At 41.2% G+C, this 22130-nt stretch overlaps 1 protein-coding gene across 2 annotated transcripts; it reads left to right on the top strand.

The window, feature by feature from the left end:
• The first annotated feature begins 1794 nt into the window (after positions 1 to 1794).
• Positions 1795 to 21827, top strand: LOC137072831 (intelectin-like). 2 transcript variants are annotated; one of them, XM_067440793.1, is made up of 8 exons: positions 1795 to 2111; positions 3079 to 3148; positions 11399 to 11500; positions 11576 to 11823; positions 15001 to 15159; positions 16172 to 16292; positions 20638 to 20741; positions 20958 to 21827. In XM_067440793.1, the coding sequence occupies exons 2-8, from the start codon at positions 3088 to 3090 to the stop codon at positions 21108 to 21110; spliced, it is 948 nt and encodes a 315-aa protein (XP_067296894.1). In that variant the 5' UTR covers positions 1795 to 2111; positions 3079 to 3087; the 3' UTR covers positions 21111 to 21827. The 2 variants fall into 2 exon arrangements, with proteins under 2 accessions (XP_067296894.1, XP_067296886.1); XM_067440785.1 differs by having other exon boundaries at positions 1800 to 2111; positions 11366 to 11500.
• Positions 21828 to 22130: the final 303 nt, after the last annotated feature.

Genomic DNA, 22130 nt, shown 5'->3' with positions numbered 1-22130 from the left:
CATAATTTGAAAGATTTACAAAAGTTCACATTTGATCATACATAAAACACTACAAGCAGTGAGTCAATGAATACTGGACATCCTACAATTATCAGCATAAAAGTAAAGAGGACGCTTTAAAGAAAAACACAACATGTCCTTTTTTTTGGACATCAGGCCATATGGATTGGCTACAAAGAACAGGCAGATAAAAAGCAGCAAAGGAAGCACTTCATTTGGAAATTACATGTAATGTAATGAAATGTACATGTAATGTAATGTGTCAGCATCTGATGTTCAACCCATATTGAATCTGTGCATGTACAATAAATGGCTAAACTTTGAATACAATACTAAATAAAATAATTAATTATTGAAAATAGAAATGACCAGGTTTTACGAGATGTCGAATTTTGTCAAACTCATTCATATTTATCGAAAGGGAAGAGAAACCAATTTTTGATTTGTGTAATAATTTCCTGTGTAAAACATACACTGTAAAAAGTATATGTTCAATAAGTTATGACAACATATGTTTTTACATTGTTTTAACTCATCAAACTAAGTTAAGCAATGTTAAAAAAAAATTATAAGTTACACAAGCTGTATCTCATTTTTAAAGTCAGTTTAGCATAATCTAAGTTGAAATAACTCAAAACATCCAAGTCGATTGTACTTAAAAATTTCAGGATGTGACTTTTGTTTACAGTGAAGTTTGATAGAATGTTAAATGATAGCTTTTCTTTCTTTCTTTTTTCTTTTTTTTTACAAAAATATTTACAATTTCAAATGAAAATCTAAACAACAACAACAACAACAAACTCAAGGAGCAAAAGAAAATATATATTATACTATTTCAAAATAAAATGTATTCAAACATTAAAAAATTAGGAAAGTAACCCTTTCATGCACAAATTTTGATAATTAATAACTTCAGTCAGGATTTTTTCTTATGTGTTTTCACATGAAAAACAAGATTTGAAATGTATTTTTTTTTTTCATATATTTTTCAAAGAGATTTGCAGATGTCCACTTGAGTGGATAGCATGATTTTATGGTTTAAACTGAAGATATACTCTATTAAAAATTACACAATAATAACAGTTATGCAAGTCAATCAATAAAATTATATGAAATCATGTGACAACAACTATAAAAAATAAATGCAAAAAATATAAATGTGAAATACTGCAAATACAATTGGACTTCATAAAAGCTGAACTTCACGTATCTTTGATATCAGAACATGAGGACATGTCAAAGATCTCTACAACCTGTCAAGGTACAACTAGAAACCCAACCCAGATGCTCCCTCCAGAGTACTGGAGTATGTTAATTTACTTTTATTAGCTGATAATTCATGTTCAAGATGGACACATTTGTACCATAGCTCTCCTCTGAGAAAGACTAGCGAGGTGTTTTCATTCTCATCTCAAATGAGCAATGTGCATTAAGTAAAAAAAGCAATCATTACTTATTGATGTAAAAAGTAAAATAACGCATTACAAGAATGTGCATTATGTAATCAGATCACTTCTTTGATGTTATGAGTAAAGTAATGCATTACAAGTCACATACATTCCGTAATCAGAATACTTTTTGATCTAACAAATGCATTACAATTTTCATTGTGTAGTCAGATTACTTTTTTATATTAATGTAAATGACATTCTAATAAACACAAATAGCCTACATGTGTTTACAGTCAAAAAGTTACTTCAGATGAAGTATTTTTAAATGCAACAGTCACAGTAATAGAATGAATTGTAGCTGAAATACAGCTGTTGATGCATGATGTCCACTGTAGGGGAGTGTACAGACGATTAATCAGAATTTTATGCCAATCAAAGAACAATACTTGGAAAATTTAAGTCTCCTGGGATGGAAGGAATGGACGGATATTCCAGAGCAACTTGGCATTTCTGACTGGCCATTGGCCATCTTGGTTTGGAGGAAAAAAATCGACATTGATGTGCAACTATACAATAAAACTCCATGCATATGCAAGAAAATCCCCTCTAGTAACCTCTATAAAGGGTTAACGGACACGCGCATTCTCTGACTCGCCCAGAAGTTTTAAGTCAAGTCTCGGCAGTGATCGCTAAATCAGAGAAGATAAACAGACAACAAACGTAAGAATTTTTGGAACTATGCCTAAATTACATTTAAGAAAATGCATGAAGTGAGCAAAGCAGATAATACTTGAATGTTTAATCTAGTTTTTAAATAAACTTAAAAGTGAAAGTAAAAAAGCTGCGCGTGCACAGGCAGTATGACTGCTCCACCCAAATAGTTCTGCTAATCTAATCTGTTACAGTTTCTCGAATCATCGCGGACCTTAACATTTGAAAACCAGGGCTTTTATAGAAAAAAGATTCGTTAAAAAAACAGTATAAGCAATTGATAAAGTAGGAAACAGCAGATACTTTTACATAATAAACCGCATGAATGTAGGCCTACCACAGCATTGGTAAAGTTGTTCAAAAGAATTTAAATTATCCTTGTTTATATTTTAATTCTTACACATGGTATTCTTATTTCTTATGCATACTGTATGTTATCACTATTTTAATTATTCTCTATGTAAAGCACTTTGAATTGCCATTGTGTAGGCTATGTGCTTTATAAATAAACTTGCCTTGTTGAAAGCAGTTATTTTGAGTTAGATGCCAAATGTTCTCCTGGGAAATTTCTGGGAAATTCTGGGAAAAATAAATGCAGAACATGTGCATCCTATTGCAGCACGACTAAAAGCATGAAACCATACAATATATTGGCACAAATGTGTTAACTCATGATTATCTGTGATTTATAGTTTAGCATGATTTAATTAATATTAGTGCATTGTAAAGTATTTCCGAATCTCTCTCTCTCTCTCTCTCTCTCTCTCTCTATAAATATATATATATATATATATATATATATATATATATATATATATATATATATATATATATATATATATATATATACAAAAGTTAATAAGAAAAACTATAAGGAGGGAAGAGAACAGCATTGATGTTGCTTTGACACAAACTGATTAAATACATTTTTTGCTTAATGTGTAATTGTGAACCATTTTTCTCCTTTTGTATGCAGAGTACAATAATGTTTTGGGGGATCCTTCTCAGCCTCTCAATCCATTTATGGTTGTCTGAGGCTACACCAAGTAAGTGTAGTAATTAGTTTGGATTAAAATGTATTTTCTTAAAGTCTTCCTGTGTTCAAAATCTTATATATATATATATATATATATATATATATATATATATATATATATATATATATATATATATATATATAGAACCCATATTTTTTTGTCTTTTTTCTTTTTTATAGCAATAAATCATGACAACTCACAGAGTGAATAGATTCAACCAGCATTTTATTAGCATTAGAGAATTGAATGTACATAGGCTTGATTTTGGCGGACGAGATCTGCTAGGCTGCTGCTGCTGCTACTGTTCCTGTGGTGTTGAGTCACTACAATTTCTGTTAATCCTATAATTTTATATTATAATTTTTTTAAAGTGAATAAATTGTAATGAAAATAAATAAAGTAAAATAGGCTATAGCTAAAGTAAATCGTAAGTGGAAGTGCATCTGTCAATTAATTGAATATTCAAAATATTATGTTAAAAATACACATTGGTTGGCCTATTCATGAGCATACATCAGCCATTAGCCTACACATTTAGGGGAATAGGGAATTTTTAATATACCATGTAAGGTGCTATGCTAGAAATGGGTAAACCACTCTCTGCCCGTCTGCCCATGGGGTGGGGCACCGCCATGCCAGGCAGTCCCACATTGTCCCTCAGAAACATACCCTTTGTCCCCCCTTGGGCTTATTAGCAGGTGGTCACCCTACATCTTTTCTATTCCCTACCAACAGAGGGCATCATTGACATACAGCCAAAACATTGACCTAAAATCACATGATTTGCAGCATATCAGTCTCACAGGATTTGTTTTCACCACATGTAAATTAATAGTTACTTCAGATGTTAATGGTTATGGTCTTTTCAGAGAGTATGATTCATATATTGAAATTGTTAATGTGGGTGTGTCTACTGGACACTACCGACACAGGAAACATAACTGAAATAACACAAACATGTATTTATTTATGCATTATGGAGAAAATATTAAACATTATCGTAATACAAGCCTCTATATTGCTCTATATTATATTAGAATTCAAAGTATGCCATGCATTATCTCAGAAATAAAAAGATGTGTGTATTTTGAGAGGGCTCCTCGCACCGTGAGGTGCAGAAGCAGAGCGTCGCTTCTCGTGCCCTCCTGAGGGAGCTTGGCAGAAGAAGCGACGCTCTCGCGGGAAGTCTTCAAAGCCGAAGACCGACCTGAGGGAGGTTATTCAGGCCAAGAAGGCTTCCAAGCGGTCCTAGCTGCGGCAGGACCGCTGAGAGCTGTCCCCCACGGGGCGGAGCGACCGAGGTCGTTCTCCCCCCGAGGCTCTCGGGAAATCGATGTTGTGCTCTCGCAGTCAAAAGGGCTCCGGACCACGTCGTTTCCCCATGTTCGCGCGCGGCTCTGGCCAGCACATATAAAATCTGCGGCAGAGCTGCGACTGCGTTCACACAGCAACCTCATCTCAACCTCAAAATCTACCTCGATTAGTCCCTGCCGGTTATCCGCTTCAGGGGGTCGAAGGAGAGGTTCGGTTGATACCCCAGACCAGCCTCGAGAGGCTGGTCCCCTTATCAGAGTATCTCGGCGCATGGTCATGCCTTCCGAATATCTCTGTGTGGGCCCTGTGCACTGTAGAACGGGGATACAGACTGCAGTTCAGAGTTCCCCCCCCCCCGAAATTTGGGGGGATAATCTGGACAGTGGTCGGTCCCGAGCAGGTGGGGGTAATGGGGCAGGAAGTACACTCTCTGCTGGAAAAAGGGGCGATAGAAAGGGTCCCCCCGCCAGAAAGGGAGGTCGGGTTCTACAGCCGGTACTTCATAGTCCCCAAGAAGGATGGGGGGTTGCGTCCAATATTAGATCTCAGGCTTCTGAATCGGTCTCTGAGGAGATACAGGTTCAGGATGCTAACCATTCCTGTTATCGTGAGTCAGATCCAGTTCGAGGACTGGTTCGTCACGATAGATCTAAAGGACGCTTACTTCCATATTTCCATCCTTCCCAGTCACAGGAAGTTCCTGAGGTTCGCTTTCGGGGGCGAAGCGTTCCAATATCGGGTCCTTCCCTTTGGCCTAGCCTTGTCACCTCGCACCTTCACAAAGTGCATGGATGCAGCCCTGGCTCCGCTAAGACTCCAGGGCATCCGGGTACTGAATTATATCGACGACTGGTTGATCATGGCCAGGTCGTACGATATGGCAGTTCAGCATCGAGATGCTGTTCTAGCACACATGAGGTGTTTGGGGTTGAGACTCAACGCGAAAAAGAGCGCGTTGATGCCCTCCCAGAGAATCACGTTCCTGGGAATAGTGTGGGACTCGGTAACGATGCGGGCACACATGTCACCCGCACGTATCGAGACCATACGGGCGGAAGTCTCCAGTATAAGGTTGGGCCACAGCATCACTGTCAAACAGTTCCAGAGACTGGTGGGTCTCATGGCAGCAGCGTCCAGTGTGATTCCGCTCGGCCTGCTCCACATGAGACCGCTACAGTGGTGGCTGAGAACCAAGGGGTTTTCTCCGAAGGGGAATCCCTTCCGTATGATCAGGGTAACGCGCAAATGCATTCGTTCCCTGGTTATATGGAAGAAACCTTGGTTTCTGTCCCTGGGGCTAGTATTGGGAGCATCGTGTTGCCGGAAAACCGTTTCAACAGATGCATCCCTTACTGGTTGGGGCGCGGTCATGGAAGGCCGAGGGGCGAGAGGTCCTTGGACAGCCCAGCATGCTTCATGGCACATCAACTGCCTAGAGATGCTGGCTGTCTGGAAAGCTCTGAGGAGTTTTCTCGAGGACCTTCGCGGCCACCATGTCCTGATACGATCCGACAACACTGCCGTGGTATCGTATCTAAATCATCAGGGGGGTCTGAGATCGCGCCCTCTGTACAGACTGGCGCATCAGGTCCTCCTGTGGTCCCACGGGAAACTGTCTTCTCTCAGGGCAGTTTACATCCAGGGGGACCAGAACCAGGGAGCAGACATCCTGTCAAGGCAGGGGCTAAGGCCCGGGGAGTGGCGTCTCCATCCAGAGGTGGTGGAGGCCATATGCGAGAGGTTTGGCCAAATGGAAGTGGATTTGTTTGCATCTCGAGAGACGACCCACTGTCCACTTTGGTTCTCCCTCAGGCATCCGGCTCCGTTGGGCCTGGATGCCATGTCACAGGCGTGGCCGAGGCTGCGTCTGTACGCATTTCCCCCGATTGCTCTGCTCCCGGGAGTTCTGGAGCGGGTTCGCCGGGAAGGCATTCGCCTGCTTCTGATAACACCCCGGTGGCCGACCAGGGTATGGTTCTCCGACATTATGGACCTGCTAGACGACCTTCCATGGCAGATTCCTCTGAGGAGGGATCTGTTGACTCAGGCGGGGGGCTCGATATTTCACCCCCAGCCAGAGTTATGGAACCTGTGGGCTTGGCCCCTGAGGGGGCAGAGCTCATAGAAGAAGGGCTGTCAGCAGGTGTCGTGGAGACTATACTCAGCTCCAGGGCTCCTTCCACCAGGAAGCTGTACAACTTGAAGTGGAGAGTGTTCTCCATATGGTGTAGAGACCGTGAAGTAGACCCAGTGAACTGCGCTGTGGCTTCAGTACTGGAATTTCTGCAAGATCGGTTTTCCGCCGGGCTTACCCCGTCCACACTTAAGGTGTATGTGGCAGCGATAGGAGCTTTCCACGCACCATTAGGTGAAGGACCTCTGGGGAGGCACCATCTGGTTGTACGGTTCCTCCGAGGAGCGCGGAGGATGAGACCTGTGGCTCGTTCCAGGATCCCTGCGTGGGATCTGGCAGTGGTGCTCGAAGGGTTGGTTGAGGCCCCCTTCGAACCGCTGGAGTTGGCTGAGGCCAAGAACCTCACGCTTAAGGTAGCTTTTCTCTTAGCCATCACCTCTCTGAGGAGGGTGGGGGACCTTCAGGCATTGGCAGTCACACCCAATTGCTTGGAGTTTGCCCCAGGCAACGTGAAAGCTATCTTGCGGCCGATCCCGGGATACGTCCCCAAGGTACCGTCTAATGCGGTACGGTCGGTGGTTCTCCAGGCTTTTCATCCCCCGCCTCATGTGATGGCAGATGAGGGCAGGCTTCACCTCCTCTGCCCGGTGCGGGCATTGAGGATTTATTTGGAGAGGTCTGCCCAGTGGAGGAAGTCAGACCAGTTGTTAGTGTGCTTTGGTCCACCTAGGAAAGGCCTGCCTGCAGCAAAACAGACAATTAGTAACTGGATTGTCCAGGCAATAGCCACGGCCTATCAGGTGCGCAACTTGCCTTCACCTATAGCCGTGAGGGCTCATTCTACCAGGGGCATGGCCTCCTCGGTAGCCCTCCTTTCCGGAGCTTCTTTGCAAGAGATTTGCGAGGCGGCTGGGTGGGCCACACCGCATACCTTCGTGAGGTATTATAGTCTGCACCTCCCGGCGACGCCAGGCGCTAGGGTGCTCGCCCCCTGATTATGCACTCCGGTTCATGTCATGGGGTGCAAGATAGGCGAGGACTAGTGGGTACTCGTTCCCCGATGTGTCATCTACGATATGGACTGCATTTATATAGCGCTTTCAACAGACCTTATGGCCATCCAAAGCGCTTTACATATCGCCTCACATTCACCCATTCATACACCGACGGCGATGTCAGCCATGTAAGGCACCATCCAGCTCGTCGGGAGCAGCTGGGGTTAGGTGTCTTGCTCAAGGACACCTCGACACTTGGTCAGATGGAACCGGGGATCGAACCACCAACCTTCTGGTTTGTAGACAATCTACATGAACCACTGAGCCACTGCCGCCCCATTCACCATTCCTGTCGCATCCAATATAGAAGGCACAACATTGTGTCTACAAATCCACGATGACGCAGTGCGAGTTCCCTCGATAAAGGGAACGTCTCGGGTTATGAATATAACCCATGTTCCCTGAGAGGGAACGAGACACTGCGTCTCGTAGCCCCGCCTATCTACAGAGCGACCCGCTTCATAGCAGTAAGCTGCGTTTGCTTGTGCCGGCGTCCCTTTATACCTCCGGGTATGCCGTCACTCGTTACGTCATCACGCAACACCAATCAAGATTGGACTTTTTTGATATGAACTCATTAGCGTCACGCCGTGGGCGTTCCCCGATGTGTCATCTACGATGACGCAGTGTCTCGTTCCCTCTCAGGGAACATGGGTTATATTCATAACCCGAGACGTTTTCTATATGAATCAGTGGTCAACATATTCTATACCAGAATAATAAGCATGTGTAATTCAGTAGCCCCACCAACCGACTCATCAGATCACGCTAGCCAGCAGCAATAAACACGTCAAAGAAGATAGCAAGACATTGTGGAAGAACAGTTGCTGCATACGCTTCCTTTGGATCCTAAAATTAGGAATGTGTGATACTTCATTTATTTTGAATCAAGTTCCAGCTCACGTGGGGAAAAACATTTGTGTGTTCATTTCATTTCATTGCGGAATCGCCTCAAGTGCTGGATTTGTAGACACAATGTTGTGCCTTCTATATTGGATCCGACAGGAATGGTGCAACAAACTTATGTGAGTAAAACATATTTTTTATATGTAATAGTATTCCTGGGGCTGTGTGTTTTCCAAACAGGCGTACATTTTCGGCAGAAATAATATTTTCTTGATCTGTGTCTGTGTGTGTGTTTGTTCATGCTTATATCCACAGATCTTGCGGGCCATGTAATACAGAAATAATATTCCAATCGATCGTGGGTGGATGAGAAATAAATCATTGTGTTTGTTTGATAAAGACGTTAACGAGCCCTGTGAGAGATTCATCCCGGTTGCCGCTTTCAAATCAATCCCTCCCTCATTTCAACTGAACTGAACAGGGGAGGAGAAGCTCATTAAATATGAAAATCTTATCCAATCCTAGCCGTGGGTATTTATTTCCAAGTCTTCAGTGTGGGATGCCCATCAAAACCAAGCGTTTTGGAGAGAGCCTCAAAACCAGTATAGAAAATAGCCTATTTCTTATTAGTTTTGATGTTTTTGAATGTAAAAACCACACAAACGTCATTAGTTGACCTCATACAACAGAATACAAGTTTTTCAATCCAGTTCATGACACCTTTAAGTATTTTCTCTTTAGAACTGCAGTGTACTAAAAATTGACATTTTTGATTGTCATCAAATTGTCATCACAAACAAAACTCGGTTACTGACATAACCTTGGTTCCCTGATAATAGTGGGAACAATTATTATGTCGCTAGATGCATTCTTTTTTTGTTTAAAATTCAGTGCAGCTGCACAGCCATCATAGTGCATAGCTCTGCACATACTAATTGGCTGGGCTGTGGGTTCTGCACAAACCTATGGCGATGCGGCGTATCTGCGCGAACCAATCATGGTGCGTCTGCCCGAATAGAGAGCAGAGCCTATATAAGCGACCGCTAGTTGTGAAGCACAATAGCATGACCGTCTACTCAATACTCGTTCCTGTTATTCTCAGAGAACCAAGGTTACGTCAGTAATCGTTCCCTTTCAAAAACAGTTCTCAGGTTGCTTCGCTAGACACATTGTGAGCACAATCCAATCATGCCGTGCTATTGCTAAGCAGAATAACAATGTTTTGAGACCTCAGCCTGAGGCACTGATAGGCCTGAGGGCATCAGGGCAGAACTTTGACTATTCCAATAGGGCCCGGACTAAGGGTCAGGGATAATCTATGCTTCGAGATTCGGAGCCCTTTGGTGTGGCCTCCGAAGCATTCAAACAGCTGCTCTGGCTGCCTAAACTGGACAGAGCACTCTGTATATACTCTTAGGGCTTTGACTGGGCAGAGTAAATGTAGTTCCCTTTCAGTCAGTCACTTCGCGTTACATCAGTGACTGACAGAATTGGGGTTTCACTTAGAAGCCAATCGCCTTCGAGATCTAGAAAATGAGCCAATGACAAGACAACTCCATCCTACCTCATAGGTATATAAGAAGCTGCGCGTTCTATCTCGCATTATGTTTCTGCTTTGGAGCCGAGTGTTCACATGCCACTCTGAGCTTTCTTCTCTTCAAGACGAACAACTCTCCAGAGTGTCGGTGCTACAGCGTGTTACAGTGAGTGTATTCTCCCTGGGCACGTCAGCATTTCTGCAGAGTAAAACTCCTCTCTAAAAGAGTTAAAAGAGGCACGTTTTGCCCTTGTGTTTCTGGGTGCAGTTGAATGGTTAGTCCGTCTGATGGGCATGATCACTGTCTTGTGTGCTTGGGCCTAGAACCGACAAATCTTTCTTGGTCCACACCCTCCTCTAGCACACTTGGTGTTGCCAGATGAGGTTGCTGGTTCGTTCCATGGGGAGCCCATTTGAGGGAACATCAAAACAGCTGACGGCAGTGCTAAGTCAGATCACGGCATGTGACTGAAAAGGAGGCTGCTGTCTACTGAACTGAGTTTGGCTTGTTCCACTGCTGGGCTTATTTTGACAGCAAGAAGGCTTTCTAGCAGGAGAATCAGCTGAAGGAGAATAAATAAGTATCCTATGCGAAACGAGCCGCTTATATGAGCAGAGGCTCTGTCCATTCTTGTGAGCTCTGCTCTCTATTCAGTGGGAGGTGCCTCTATTGTTTTTTTTTGCAGATACACCGTATTATCATGGATTCATGCAGTTCCCACAGCCAAGTCAATCAGCGTTTTAAACAAAAGACTAGCTGAAAAGTTGTTTTCCCAATGCGTCTAGCTACACAACAAGAGTGAACTGTTTTCGAAAGGGAACTACCTTGTAACCAATCCTGTCAACATGCCGGCGGGCTTTAGCATATTATTAACTATTCTTTGAAGCAGTGGAGTCTCAAGTGAAGCCAGGTTATCCCGGGATATTTTCTGTTGATATGAAAAATTGTATAGATTTAGCAATATAGCGGCTGAATTATGTATAAGATGTATATTATGATGTTATGATGAACTATATTCCTTATCAAATCGTTTCTACGGGTACTGAGTGATACTGAAGGCAGACTGAGATGGCAAACAGGAACATGGTTTGTGTAACATTAGCAACACATCAGCCGTTTCATTACATGTTAAATCAAAATGATAATCATATTATCATTATGTGTCTGACATTGTAAAGAGCACCAGTGTGCAGCATTTACCTCAGTAAGTTGGCAACTGTATTTCTGGGCTTGTGCATGTGGGGATTTTAAGGGATAAAATTATTGACTACAGGGAGACTTTAATACTTAGAAAATCATTTTTTTATATTTCCATTTATGTCTTTGTTTCACATTTTAGCAAATCAACAAGAAGCACTGTCTATTAATACAGGTGATACCAGCGCCAACCCTGAGATTGCAAAACTCCTGGGTAGAATGAAATATGTTGCTCGAAGTTGCAAAGAAGTTCGTGACAAGTATCAGGTTCATGATGGTATGCTTTTTTATGGTAATTTTCCATCTTAAACAACAACTGCATTTAGCCGACTCAATTCTTCTGTTCACGCAGATGGCCTTTACTATCTGATCTCATCAAGAGGGGTCCTTTACCAGACGTTCTGTGATATGACCACTGCGGGTGGTGGCTGGACGCTTGTGGCTAGTGTTCATGAAAACAACATGTATGGAAAGTGTACTGTTGGTGATCGCTGGTCTAGTGAGCAGGGCAGCAATGAAAACTGGCCTAATGGGGAAGGCACATGGGCGAACATAGTCACGTTTGGAACTGCAGACGCCGCTACAAGTGATGATTATAAGGCAAGTTTGTATTATGTGGCAGTACGAAGGGAGAGTTATAGATTTAATTCAGCGACTACGCCACCCTGGAAATTCACCATGAATGATACCAAGTAAATTCTCTTTTGTTAAGACACCACAGGTTCGTTATCTATATGGGTGGAGAGACACAAGGCGCATGTATGAAAAAATACCACTTTATTGTATCAATGTTGAATAAAAGAAGACAGACTCAAGCAGGATTCACCAATCTGCATCCAACACACACACTATGCAAATACAAAATGACCAGAAGCGGAGGTATCTGGAGGGTTGGGCCCACTGTCCAATTTAGAACGTTCCCATGGTACAATACACGCCCATACCACACGTGAAGATTGGATACAAGAAAACACAGCACTAGGTGTGAACACCACACTATGGCAGCAGGACGTTACCCTCCAAAAATTCCCAGCTCCTGTAACAAAAAAAAAAAAAAAAAAAAAAAACAACACGATGAAAGACAATCTCAACAGAAACCAAAAATAACAGCATACAAAATGAAACATTAAAAGTTGAAACTATCCTTAAAGTAAGTTAAAGACAAATTCACACTTAACATTCACTCAGACTTCTGGCATGTGTCAGAGTGAGGTGATATACGTTGACTGAATGCACACAGTATTGATATACTGTACAGCCACTAGAATCAAACAGGTGGCAATCGGCGGAAACAGATCAACCAGCAAGGCCGCTCAGACCTCAGAGGCGATAATCTCAGAAACAGTAACCATTAGGAGGATAAAACTAAACAGCACAATGATGAAACTGTGGCAACAGCAGACTTGCAGGAAAACTGAGTGGCAATAAAACAGTCTGACTTGTAATAGCAACAAAACAGCAGCGTGAGCTCAAACACGTTTCATGCAGGAGACAGTCACCGAGCATCCGTGAAGGAACTGATTCTCCTGCTAAAACAACAATTGATTAGCTCACTTAATTGAAACGTTAGTCAAAAAGGATAACCATATGTACCGAGTGATTGTCACGGAAACGCATAGCGCTACTCACAGCACAAATGGCCGCAGCTCACACGTATTTACATTAAAACCACTGGAATTAAATGAACGCAAGTTACCACAAACACCATATATGGACAAACAATAGAATTTAGCTTACCTAAACATAGCAACAGCCTCAGCACACATCACCACAGGGCTGCAGACCAAACATTCTCTCACTGAATGGTGGCGCGCCCTCTCCATGGGGGCGGAGCTTGAAATGACGCACCCTCAGGTAGGACACCGGGTTTTAAATAGACAGGCCTCAAATGCTTATAGGCCGTCACTCTAAATACAGGGGAGGGAACTTACTCACCCTGCTACAATCACATTAATGGTTGCCTTTTGAGGGAAGATGACACTTTGGGGAAAGCCTGCAGCATGATAGAACCTAAAGAACATGTGGGAGTAGTCCAATCTTGAATGGTGTAGCATAAGGATGCAACATGAGCTGGTGTACATGGAAGCTACAAAGGGGAGCTGGCACATAACAGTGTTAGCCTCTGCTCTTCAACAAGCATTCTGTGTTGCTCTTGACTGTCTTATTTGGTGTTATTTGTCCCAGTAAAAAGCAATTCCTTTATAATATATATATATATATATATATATATATATATATATATATATATATATATATATATATATATATATATATATATATATACACACACACTTGGAGTATGCAGGGGCCATGCTCAAGGGTGCTGTCTGTGCAAACTTTGAGTTGCTGCCACTGAGAATGCTCTGCTCTCGACTGGTTCTGTTTGAAGAGGCAGGCCAGGTTCATACACCCTGTGGTTCGGGACCCATGTCTGCTGAAGCAGCACAACATTTACAATCATGGAGATCGCAAATGGAACTAGCTGAAGAGTTTGAGATGGCCTCTGTCCTTTGTCAGTTTATTGCACGAGGCAGAAGAACTGACTGAAACAGGGTTTTTTTTTTGCAGCGTCTTTCTGTTAAGTTTTGCCTTTCCGCTTTCTCCTCTGCCTGGAGCAGGGAGACCGTCCACTAGAAACACACACTCTGGAATTTTTACATCTCACGTGCCATTTTCTGACCACTTTTTTAGTTTTTCATCACATCAGCCTGAGGGAGCGGTCAAAGGCAAAAGTTCCAGCAGACAGTCCTAAGGAGAATTTCACTACATTCGCCACATGGAGTGAGAGGCCGATTGACAATCAGCCTCACAGAGGATGATATCGTTTCCAGTCCCGCTTCACCGCCAGACACAGGCCAACCACCACCAGTGAGTGACTTGACCGAGATGTTGCATAAGCCCAGCACAGACCATGGAGACTGGCCACCCCCGAGAGACGAGCTCGTACCAAGGATAAAGATGGAGTGTTTCATTGCCTAAGAGCGCAATCTACCTACAGAGTCTGACCAAATGCGTGAGCCAGCAACATTGTATGTCGCTGAGGGAGTGATTGTGGAGCCTGAGGGCTGGGAGGAAAACCCTGCCCACAACACCACCACTGAGGTAGAGTTGACTGAAGTCACTGCAGTTATATTGAGAAACTAAAGATTGTGTTTGAGGTAAACTTAACTTTTTTGAGAGGTTTCTCCAGCTACCCCTGTTTCTCCAGTGACCCTTGTTTCTCCAGAGTCTCCAATTTCTTCAGTCTGCACATTTGGCTTCGTCTGGCTCCACCTTCCAATCAGCTCTGCCTTTGTCAAACATGGCCGCTTGTCACTGCGGTTCCACCTTGGTTTCCAGGACCTTCAGCATTGCGTGGGCTCATCAGCTCAATCTGGATCTCCATCAGTGGCCGCATCTCCATCGCATCTTTTTTATTTTGCTCCACACCCTCCTCCAGAGCCCCTGCCCTCCCTCCTCAGATGTTCTAGTTATACGGGACTGAAGAGCTGGCTCGAATTGAGCTGGATAATTAAACTAGTGTCTTCTGTAGAGCTGCTTTATAAATCAGATTTGTTTCATAGTTGATGAAATTTGCAACATCCAAACTGTGAACTGAATCAACATAAATTAATCTGAAAATGACCCAATTGTAGGGCTGCATTACTGCTGAAATTAAAGTTGTGTCATAAATTCAGTTTTGCTACATTATCTTTATTTTCCTTTTTATTAAAGCTTATTTGAAACGTTCTGCATTTTGTAAAGCATTATATAAATACGTATTACTTGACTTGACAGAATCCTGGATACTTTGACATAACTGCACAGGATGTGTCTGTGTGGCACGTTCCTAATAATATGGAGTTGGAACATTGGACTACTGCCTCCATCCTGAGATACCACACTGAAAACCACTTCCTAACTCTACATGGAGGAAACCTTTTCAAATTATTCAAGGTCAGATAAACTTTAATCTTAGTTTTAAAGGTGCCCTAGAATGGGAAACTGTATTTATCTTAGCATAGTTGAATAATAAGAGTTCTGTACATGAAACTAACATACCATGAGTCTCAAACACCATTGTTTCCTCCTTCATATGTAAAACAGGTTAATCCCAACATAACACAGACTGTGGCGCAACAGTCGGAATCATTACTATTTATGCCTCCCCAAATTTGCACATAACTAACCCATGTTTAAGACCAGGCAGTATCAACGTCGAGCTGCACTGAATCAACAGAAGTTCTGCAGGTATTATGAAGATGAGGACAATATTGAAAACGGCAGATACAAATGATATGTTCCAAGCTGTGCAGGGAATGTGAGCACTTTTCATCCTTCCCACAGAACAGAACTGTGTGTGTGTTGCCAGATTTCAGTCATTTAAATCCCCCAATCAGATATTTCCTGTTGAAAGAACACATATTCTATCAGGTGTTTATCTTTATCAAGTGCAATCTGGCAACCATGTGCACGTAAACTCTCTCTCGTGTGTGGATTATCTGAAAACTCCAATAAATAAGTAAACTGCATTTCAGCATCTCCATTTGAGATTTTCTGATTAAAGTGTCATTCAGTCAATCTGTGCATGTTCTGTCATGACTCACAAGCTACTTTTGCTGTTTGCAAGTGTGTTTGCTGAATAACTGCACTTGTGTGAGTTACTGAAATAGGCCAATCAGAGCAGAGCCTAACATTATTATTCATGACCCTTCCAAAAATCAAAAACAGACCATGTCATTCTAGGGACAATTTCTAGGGTTGTAAATGGACCTGTAAAACTGTTTCTGGACCATATTTGCCCTTAATACCCTCTATGTAGATATCAGAGAACAAATTAAAATATTGTTTCAACTCATTCTAGGGCACCTCTAAGTTTGAAATATTCACTGAAATATAGGAAAAGGCCATATATATATATATATACATATTTCTTTGTTTGTTTTTGTTGTTTGTTTGTTTTTACCAGAAATTCCCTGTGAGGTTTGGAATCGGGACATGCAACATTGATAATGGACCTGCTATTCCAATAGTGTATGATACCGGAAGTGTGGATTCTACCCAAAAACTGTATGGACCCAATTCAAGAGGTACAGCATTACCTTTTGAGACAATATTTTTCAAATATTTTTTTAAGAAAGTAGCTACATCAACTGACTGATTATTATTCAGTGAAATCTGAAATGCATTTAATATTGAAATGCACGTTTTTTGTTGTTATTTTCAACCAAAAAAGAGAGAAAAATAAGAAAATGGCTTGATTTTTTTTTGGTTTTTGTTTTTTTACATTTTGGGGTTGAAAACGAATAAACAGCTTAATTGTTCTCTATCAGTGGAATGAAATGCCCCTTTGCGCTGATTGGTTAAACCCAGAGCTGTTAAAAAACATCTGACTAAACTTCTGTAACAAAAACGACTATGTGAGTTTAATGTCTCTGGGATTAATTAACTCAAAAGGGATTTAATATTCAATATTCATGAATTTATGAATATAATTTACTAGTCGTTCATTACGTATTAAAATTTTCTGATAGGGAAAAATGTTTAATTAAATACAAGTAACCCTTTATGGAATTGCTTGAAATTATCCTACTAAGTTTGTCCTGCAAATTAGTTATAGACTTTCAAATCAATTCTCAATAAGGGATTACTGCTTTACGAGCGCATAAGAATCATTAACTTTACTGATCAGGACAAAGTCAATATTTCAAATGGACGTACAAGTTACTTTACTAAAATAGTAGCATAAGCAGTTAGGTAACGTTAGATCGTAAGTTTCATTGACTTTGTGTATGTGGAAGAATAACAGATTCAATTCATTAAATGTCTTTTGGAAGTTTAATAAACACAGACTAAAATTAATAACACTACGATTCACACAGAAAGTACACACTAAATATGCATCAAGAGAGTAGAAATATAGATAGTAAACGAAAGAATATGGTACATAAACGAGAATAATGAATAGACTAAAATTAGAGAGATAAAGAGAGATAGAGAGAGATAGAGAGGTAGGGATGAGAAACAGCTTCCCTTCAGTTCATCAAACACAGCCCTCACGGAGTTAACTTGTCCCAACGGGAAAATAACACAACCCTTTTAACAGCAGTTTGGATTTTAGAAATAAGAATACTTGCTTTAGTTTTGGCTTCTCGCGTGTGTGCGTGTGTTCCAAGTTCAAATGTCCTGCGTGTCCGGCGGTTCTTTCCGAGGTCGGGGTGGAGCGGCTGGTCGCTCTAGAAATGGGCTGCGTTCTCCCTGAAGAAATGCCCTCGGGGGCTAGTAAGTTGATGGATCGCCCTGAGGCTTTTCTGATGCGATGAGGAAGCGAGGAAAGAAGAGGAAGAGTGTTGGGGCCTGCTGGCAATGTGTGGGCCTCGGTTTCTGGTCCCACACAGCACATGGCTCTGTGTATGGAGGCCCTCCCTGCTTGGAGGGCCTGCATTGGTGGCCTGGCTCAAGGGCCAGCCACGATGACGTGTTGGTTCAGCCAGAGAGAGAAGAGAGAGAGGGAGGGCATCCGAGCACCTCCCTTTTTAAGGTCTGGGAGTAGTCCCACCCTCCTGGGTTAGACTTAACCAATGAGATTGTTGGGATTTCCAAGCGGGAAATTCCTCTGGAGATTTTATGGCTCTTTGTTTCAAGCTTGAATCAATGGGTCTCTGCCCATTCATACTCTAATTAATGCAACAAACACACACTGCATTCTCTGAATAAGTGACATACATGGAAGTGTAAGTCCTGAAGTGAGCATTAATTTGATAGGAGACATGACATATATGAGGTTACCTGAACTAGTAAATTGTTAAGACAAAGACAAAAAGATGCAAAATACCATACAGAAGAAACATTTTACAAGACAGTTATGTGTTTACATATAATGTCCTGGGGTGCATGTTCATTTATAGATGGTTTGTCTATAATTTGAGGCAAAAGCGTGTGTTTTACAAGCTTTGTGTCTTAAACTCTTTGTGTCTGAAACTTTTCATGTGGCCAAATTCTTTTGGGCCGTAAAACGTCTTATCAGATGGTTTCCAGGGTAACGGAGAATCTTTCTCTGTTGTGTTGGGGGAAGGTCTGTTACTAAGCACCAAGCATTCAAAACATATTTGTTAAATGTAACTGGCGATTGTGTGTTTGATTCGCCTGAGTCGCTACACTTCACATTAAATATTTTGTGGCGAGGTGGACGAGCGAGCGAGACTGGGGATGTGATTGCGAAAGAGCGTCACATGCGAGGCACACCGGTCTCGAGTCCTCTCATGAGGGAGTTCGGAGGCATATAAGGAGAGCGACAACAGTGAAGGAGAAGAAAGGACTAGGCATGGACTTTGTGTTATGGTTTTGTTTACGTTTTGTTATGTGTGTGCGGGCATTCATCCATGAGGGGCTGCCTGCTACTTTCGTTTTGTTTATGCTTAACAATTATGCTTAACATTGCTGCTTGAATTTTGTTTATTCAGCTGCCTGGCCTAACCCTGAAACGTCAGGTAAAGTACACAGGCTCGCAACTGGAGGAATACATATGCCTACAAATCAAATGCTTTGGTAAAGTCACACAAATTAAACATTGAAGTCCAGGTAGCACAAAAATAAACAATGAAGTTTATAATTACTATGTTGTTGTTGTTGTTGTTGTTGTTTACAGTGTGTCATAATATAGCATCATTGTCAGTGCGTTTTGTGGTGTTAGGAATTGTTTTTCTGCGCATTCACCAGCCCCTCTGCACGTGCCACACCCGTGGCGCAACATTTGTAACAACGCCTCTAGAAATATGCTCTTTTCTTTTTAAAGCTCTTAAAAAGGATACACCAAAGTGCACTCACTCGGATGCAGGTGGCTCATGGGCAAATCGCTGTCCAGGGAACTCCTCATTTATTCAACCGTTTCGTTCAATGCTGATTCATTTAGGGATAAATTCAAGTGGATGTCTATACTATTGGTTTGCTTTGGAAGTTACGTTGGCAGAGAAAATAAAACCGTTTTGTGTGACATCAATTAATACTTAATATTAATTAAAAAAACAGCATACTGTCTAAAACAAAAGGTAAGACTGCTGCATATTTGCACTTATACCCATACTGTTTTGTGCTTTATACAATGTAAATACGCTTTGCATGCATTGCATTGCACAGCTTCGCCACACAGAAAATAAATACAATATAAAACGGGCAGTGTGTCAAAGATATAGGGGGCAGTTGTGGGGAGATGCAAAGTAAATAAATATTTATGCGATAAGCTAACATTTCACGTGTATATTAATTAATTTATGCATGCAAAGAAAGGCCTGACTCCTCCCCAGTATAGAGTTTGTATAAAATCATTATTTAGTTTGGTTGTTTGATGAGAAAGAGATGTACTTGTGATAAACACTTAAAGGGTTACTTCAGCGATTAGCATATGGCTTTGTATCAGTAGAAACCCTGGAGTATATTCAAATGATTGTGCTTTCCCCCCTCATATCCCCCTGAGACAAGAGATTGATGCATTTTATTTCTGGAAAAATTCCTCCTATGATGCAAATTGACGATATTTGCTTCATAGGAGGAATGTTTAGCCGAAGGCTAAAGACTACAGCCAGCAGAGGGAGCCATTTCCACATGTTTTAAACCCGCGCATGGGGGATGGGAGATCACACTCAGAGCTCAGCTCGCAGCTGTAGGCGCTCCTTAAAACTGAGCTATGGTGAGCAAAGTAAGTCTTATAACTTCTCAAATTAATTTCTATGAAAGTTAAGCTTGCAAAGGCATGAACTGAAACGCGCCAGACTGAACTTGCGTTGTGAATGTATGCCGTGAGTGTAGTCACGATTACCTCAGCTCTCATCACGAGATCTCTTCAGCTCATTTATCTCACTCCTGCAGTTAGTGCTCAGTGCTGTGATACTCGCGCGGTGACTCACTCATTATATTGAACAGACACGTTCAGTTTTTAATTGTAGTGTCTTCTCCAACTCAGTCACAGTAATCCAGTAGGTTTGGGAATGGCCTCACAGGGCAGCGAAGCATTCTGGGAATTGTAGTCTTTCATCCCCATGAGACAAAAATACATTTTCTGTCTTTTCTCAGTCTAGAAGGCACCAAATTCAAAAATAATTTCACATTTCTACTTCATTGATGACCCAGTTTAAATACATATTCATCTTCCCAGCGCTGAAGTACCCCTTTAAAGAACCTGTACAGCTGTATGAGTGAAAGACTTTTATTCTGTGTAGATATAACCCACATGAATAGAGTAAATAATAAAGCTGATTATTTGTTTTCAACCCCAGAACTTAAAAACAAAAAATCAAGCCAAATTAATTGATTAACTTTTTTTTTATTAAATTTTTTTTATGATTTCAATGTCCAATCAAAAAAAAAAACGAATGATCGGAAGATACCTTGATTCGAAAGACATGTCATCATCAATTATATACTCTGTGCTTTCTTCAGGAATATTTGAGCCTGGATTCATCTCATTCAGAGTCTTCAATACTGAAAAGGGAGCCATGGCTATTTGTTCAGGTGTTAAACCAACCGGTTGTCACACTGAACATGTGAGTTAAATGATATTTACAACAGTGTATGAACAGCATTTGTGACTTGCTTTGATCACCACAGGCAATTATTCATGCTTCATTGTATAAATGAAGAGGAAACTAATTTACAGTAACATGTTTAAAATAGAAATAAAAAAAACTACACTAATATTAGTGTGAAGAACGGCATAGGTAGCTACTTGTGTTGTTATTAATGTACTCATATTTTTGCAGTTCTGTATTGGTGGCGGTGGACACTTTCCTGAGGCGGCTCCTAGACAGTGTGGGGACTTTACGAGTTTCGACTGGGATGGCTATGGCACTAATGCAGGATGGAGTGCCTCTAAAGAGATAACCGAAGCAGCTGTACTTCTTTTTTATCGCTAATATTCTTATCATTCTAAAATTACCAGAATTGTATTCTGCATCGATTCATATTCCACTCCAAAGTATATTTAAGAATGAGCACATCCCCAAAGTAGCTTAATTATCATAGAGAAGAAGAAAGTCAAGTTATATTTATTGTATAATTTGGGTTGATCCACATTCTGATCAAACTATCATCAATTACAATTAGTAATGGGAATGGGTGTGGGACACAGAACCATTTCAGACAATGATGTGTCACAACTTCATCAACATACAGACCACAGCTGCTACAACAGGAGCAACTTCATTTACATTAAGAATGGTAAACTGTAACAGGATAAAAGGTTTGAGATTTTGATGTTCTGGGTTCATTCTGACACCAGTGAACCCAATGTGCTACATGTATTTTGTATCATCTTCATCAAGATCTTCACCGACCATCATAATTTTTACTTTACTTTCCTTCTGTCAGAGATATACCACATTGAATAATACCCCGATGCACACAATTATTTGCTCAAATGTATTTTTTATAATATATATTTTATATTGGTCTATATTCTAAAAATGTGCATGGTCTTTGTAACTGATAAAGTTGTTGGCTTTTAGCCATTTATTGGTTGTCTTTTTTTAGTACATATCTAATCTACTTCTAACATCTAACTGTTCACAAATGGAAACATTTATCCTGTGTAATCTTGTCTTTTAATAATAAAACCCAGACATGACATTTGTCATGATGTTCAAAATGTTTTCTTATTTAAAGAGATATGGTGCTTTTCATCCATCCCTCTAGAACCTCCCATAACCCAAAAGGACGCAATAATAAAATGGAGTGTAAATTATTATATATATTAAACTTATTAATTGGAGGCCACCATAATGGGACAATAAAAGCCCTCCCTACACCTAACCCTACCCAATAAATGCTTTTGTTATTATTAAACATTTCATTAGGCACTTTATTTCCACTTTTAGAACAGTTTCTTATTTTTTATTGAAAGTAAATGTCTTTCTGATCTGATATGTGATGAGAAA

Source organism: Pseudorasbora parva, chromosome 1, assembly GCF_024679245.1.
Source record: "Pseudorasbora parva isolate DD20220531a chromosome 1, ASM2467924v1, whole genome shotgun sequence".
NCBI classification, from domain to species: Eukaryota; Metazoa; Chordata; class Actinopteri; order Cypriniformes; family Gobionidae; genus Pseudorasbora; species Pseudorasbora parva.
Note: the sequence above shows the minus strand (reverse complement) of the source record. Positions and strands in the feature narration are given on the sequence as shown.

Coding starts and splice junctions, on each gene's coding strand:
- LOC137072831 (XM_067440785.1), top strand. CDS start 3,088: ATGTTTTGGGGGATCCTTCTCAGCCTCTCAATCCATTTATGGTTGTCT. Junction 11,501..11,575: donor CAAGTATCAGGTTCATGATG/GTATGCTTTTTT, acceptor CTGTTCACGCAG/ATGGCCTTTACTATCTGATC. Junction 15,160..16,171: donor ACCTTTTCAAATTATTCAAG/GTCAGATAAACT, acceptor TGTTTTTACCAG/AAATTCCCTGTGAGGTTTGG.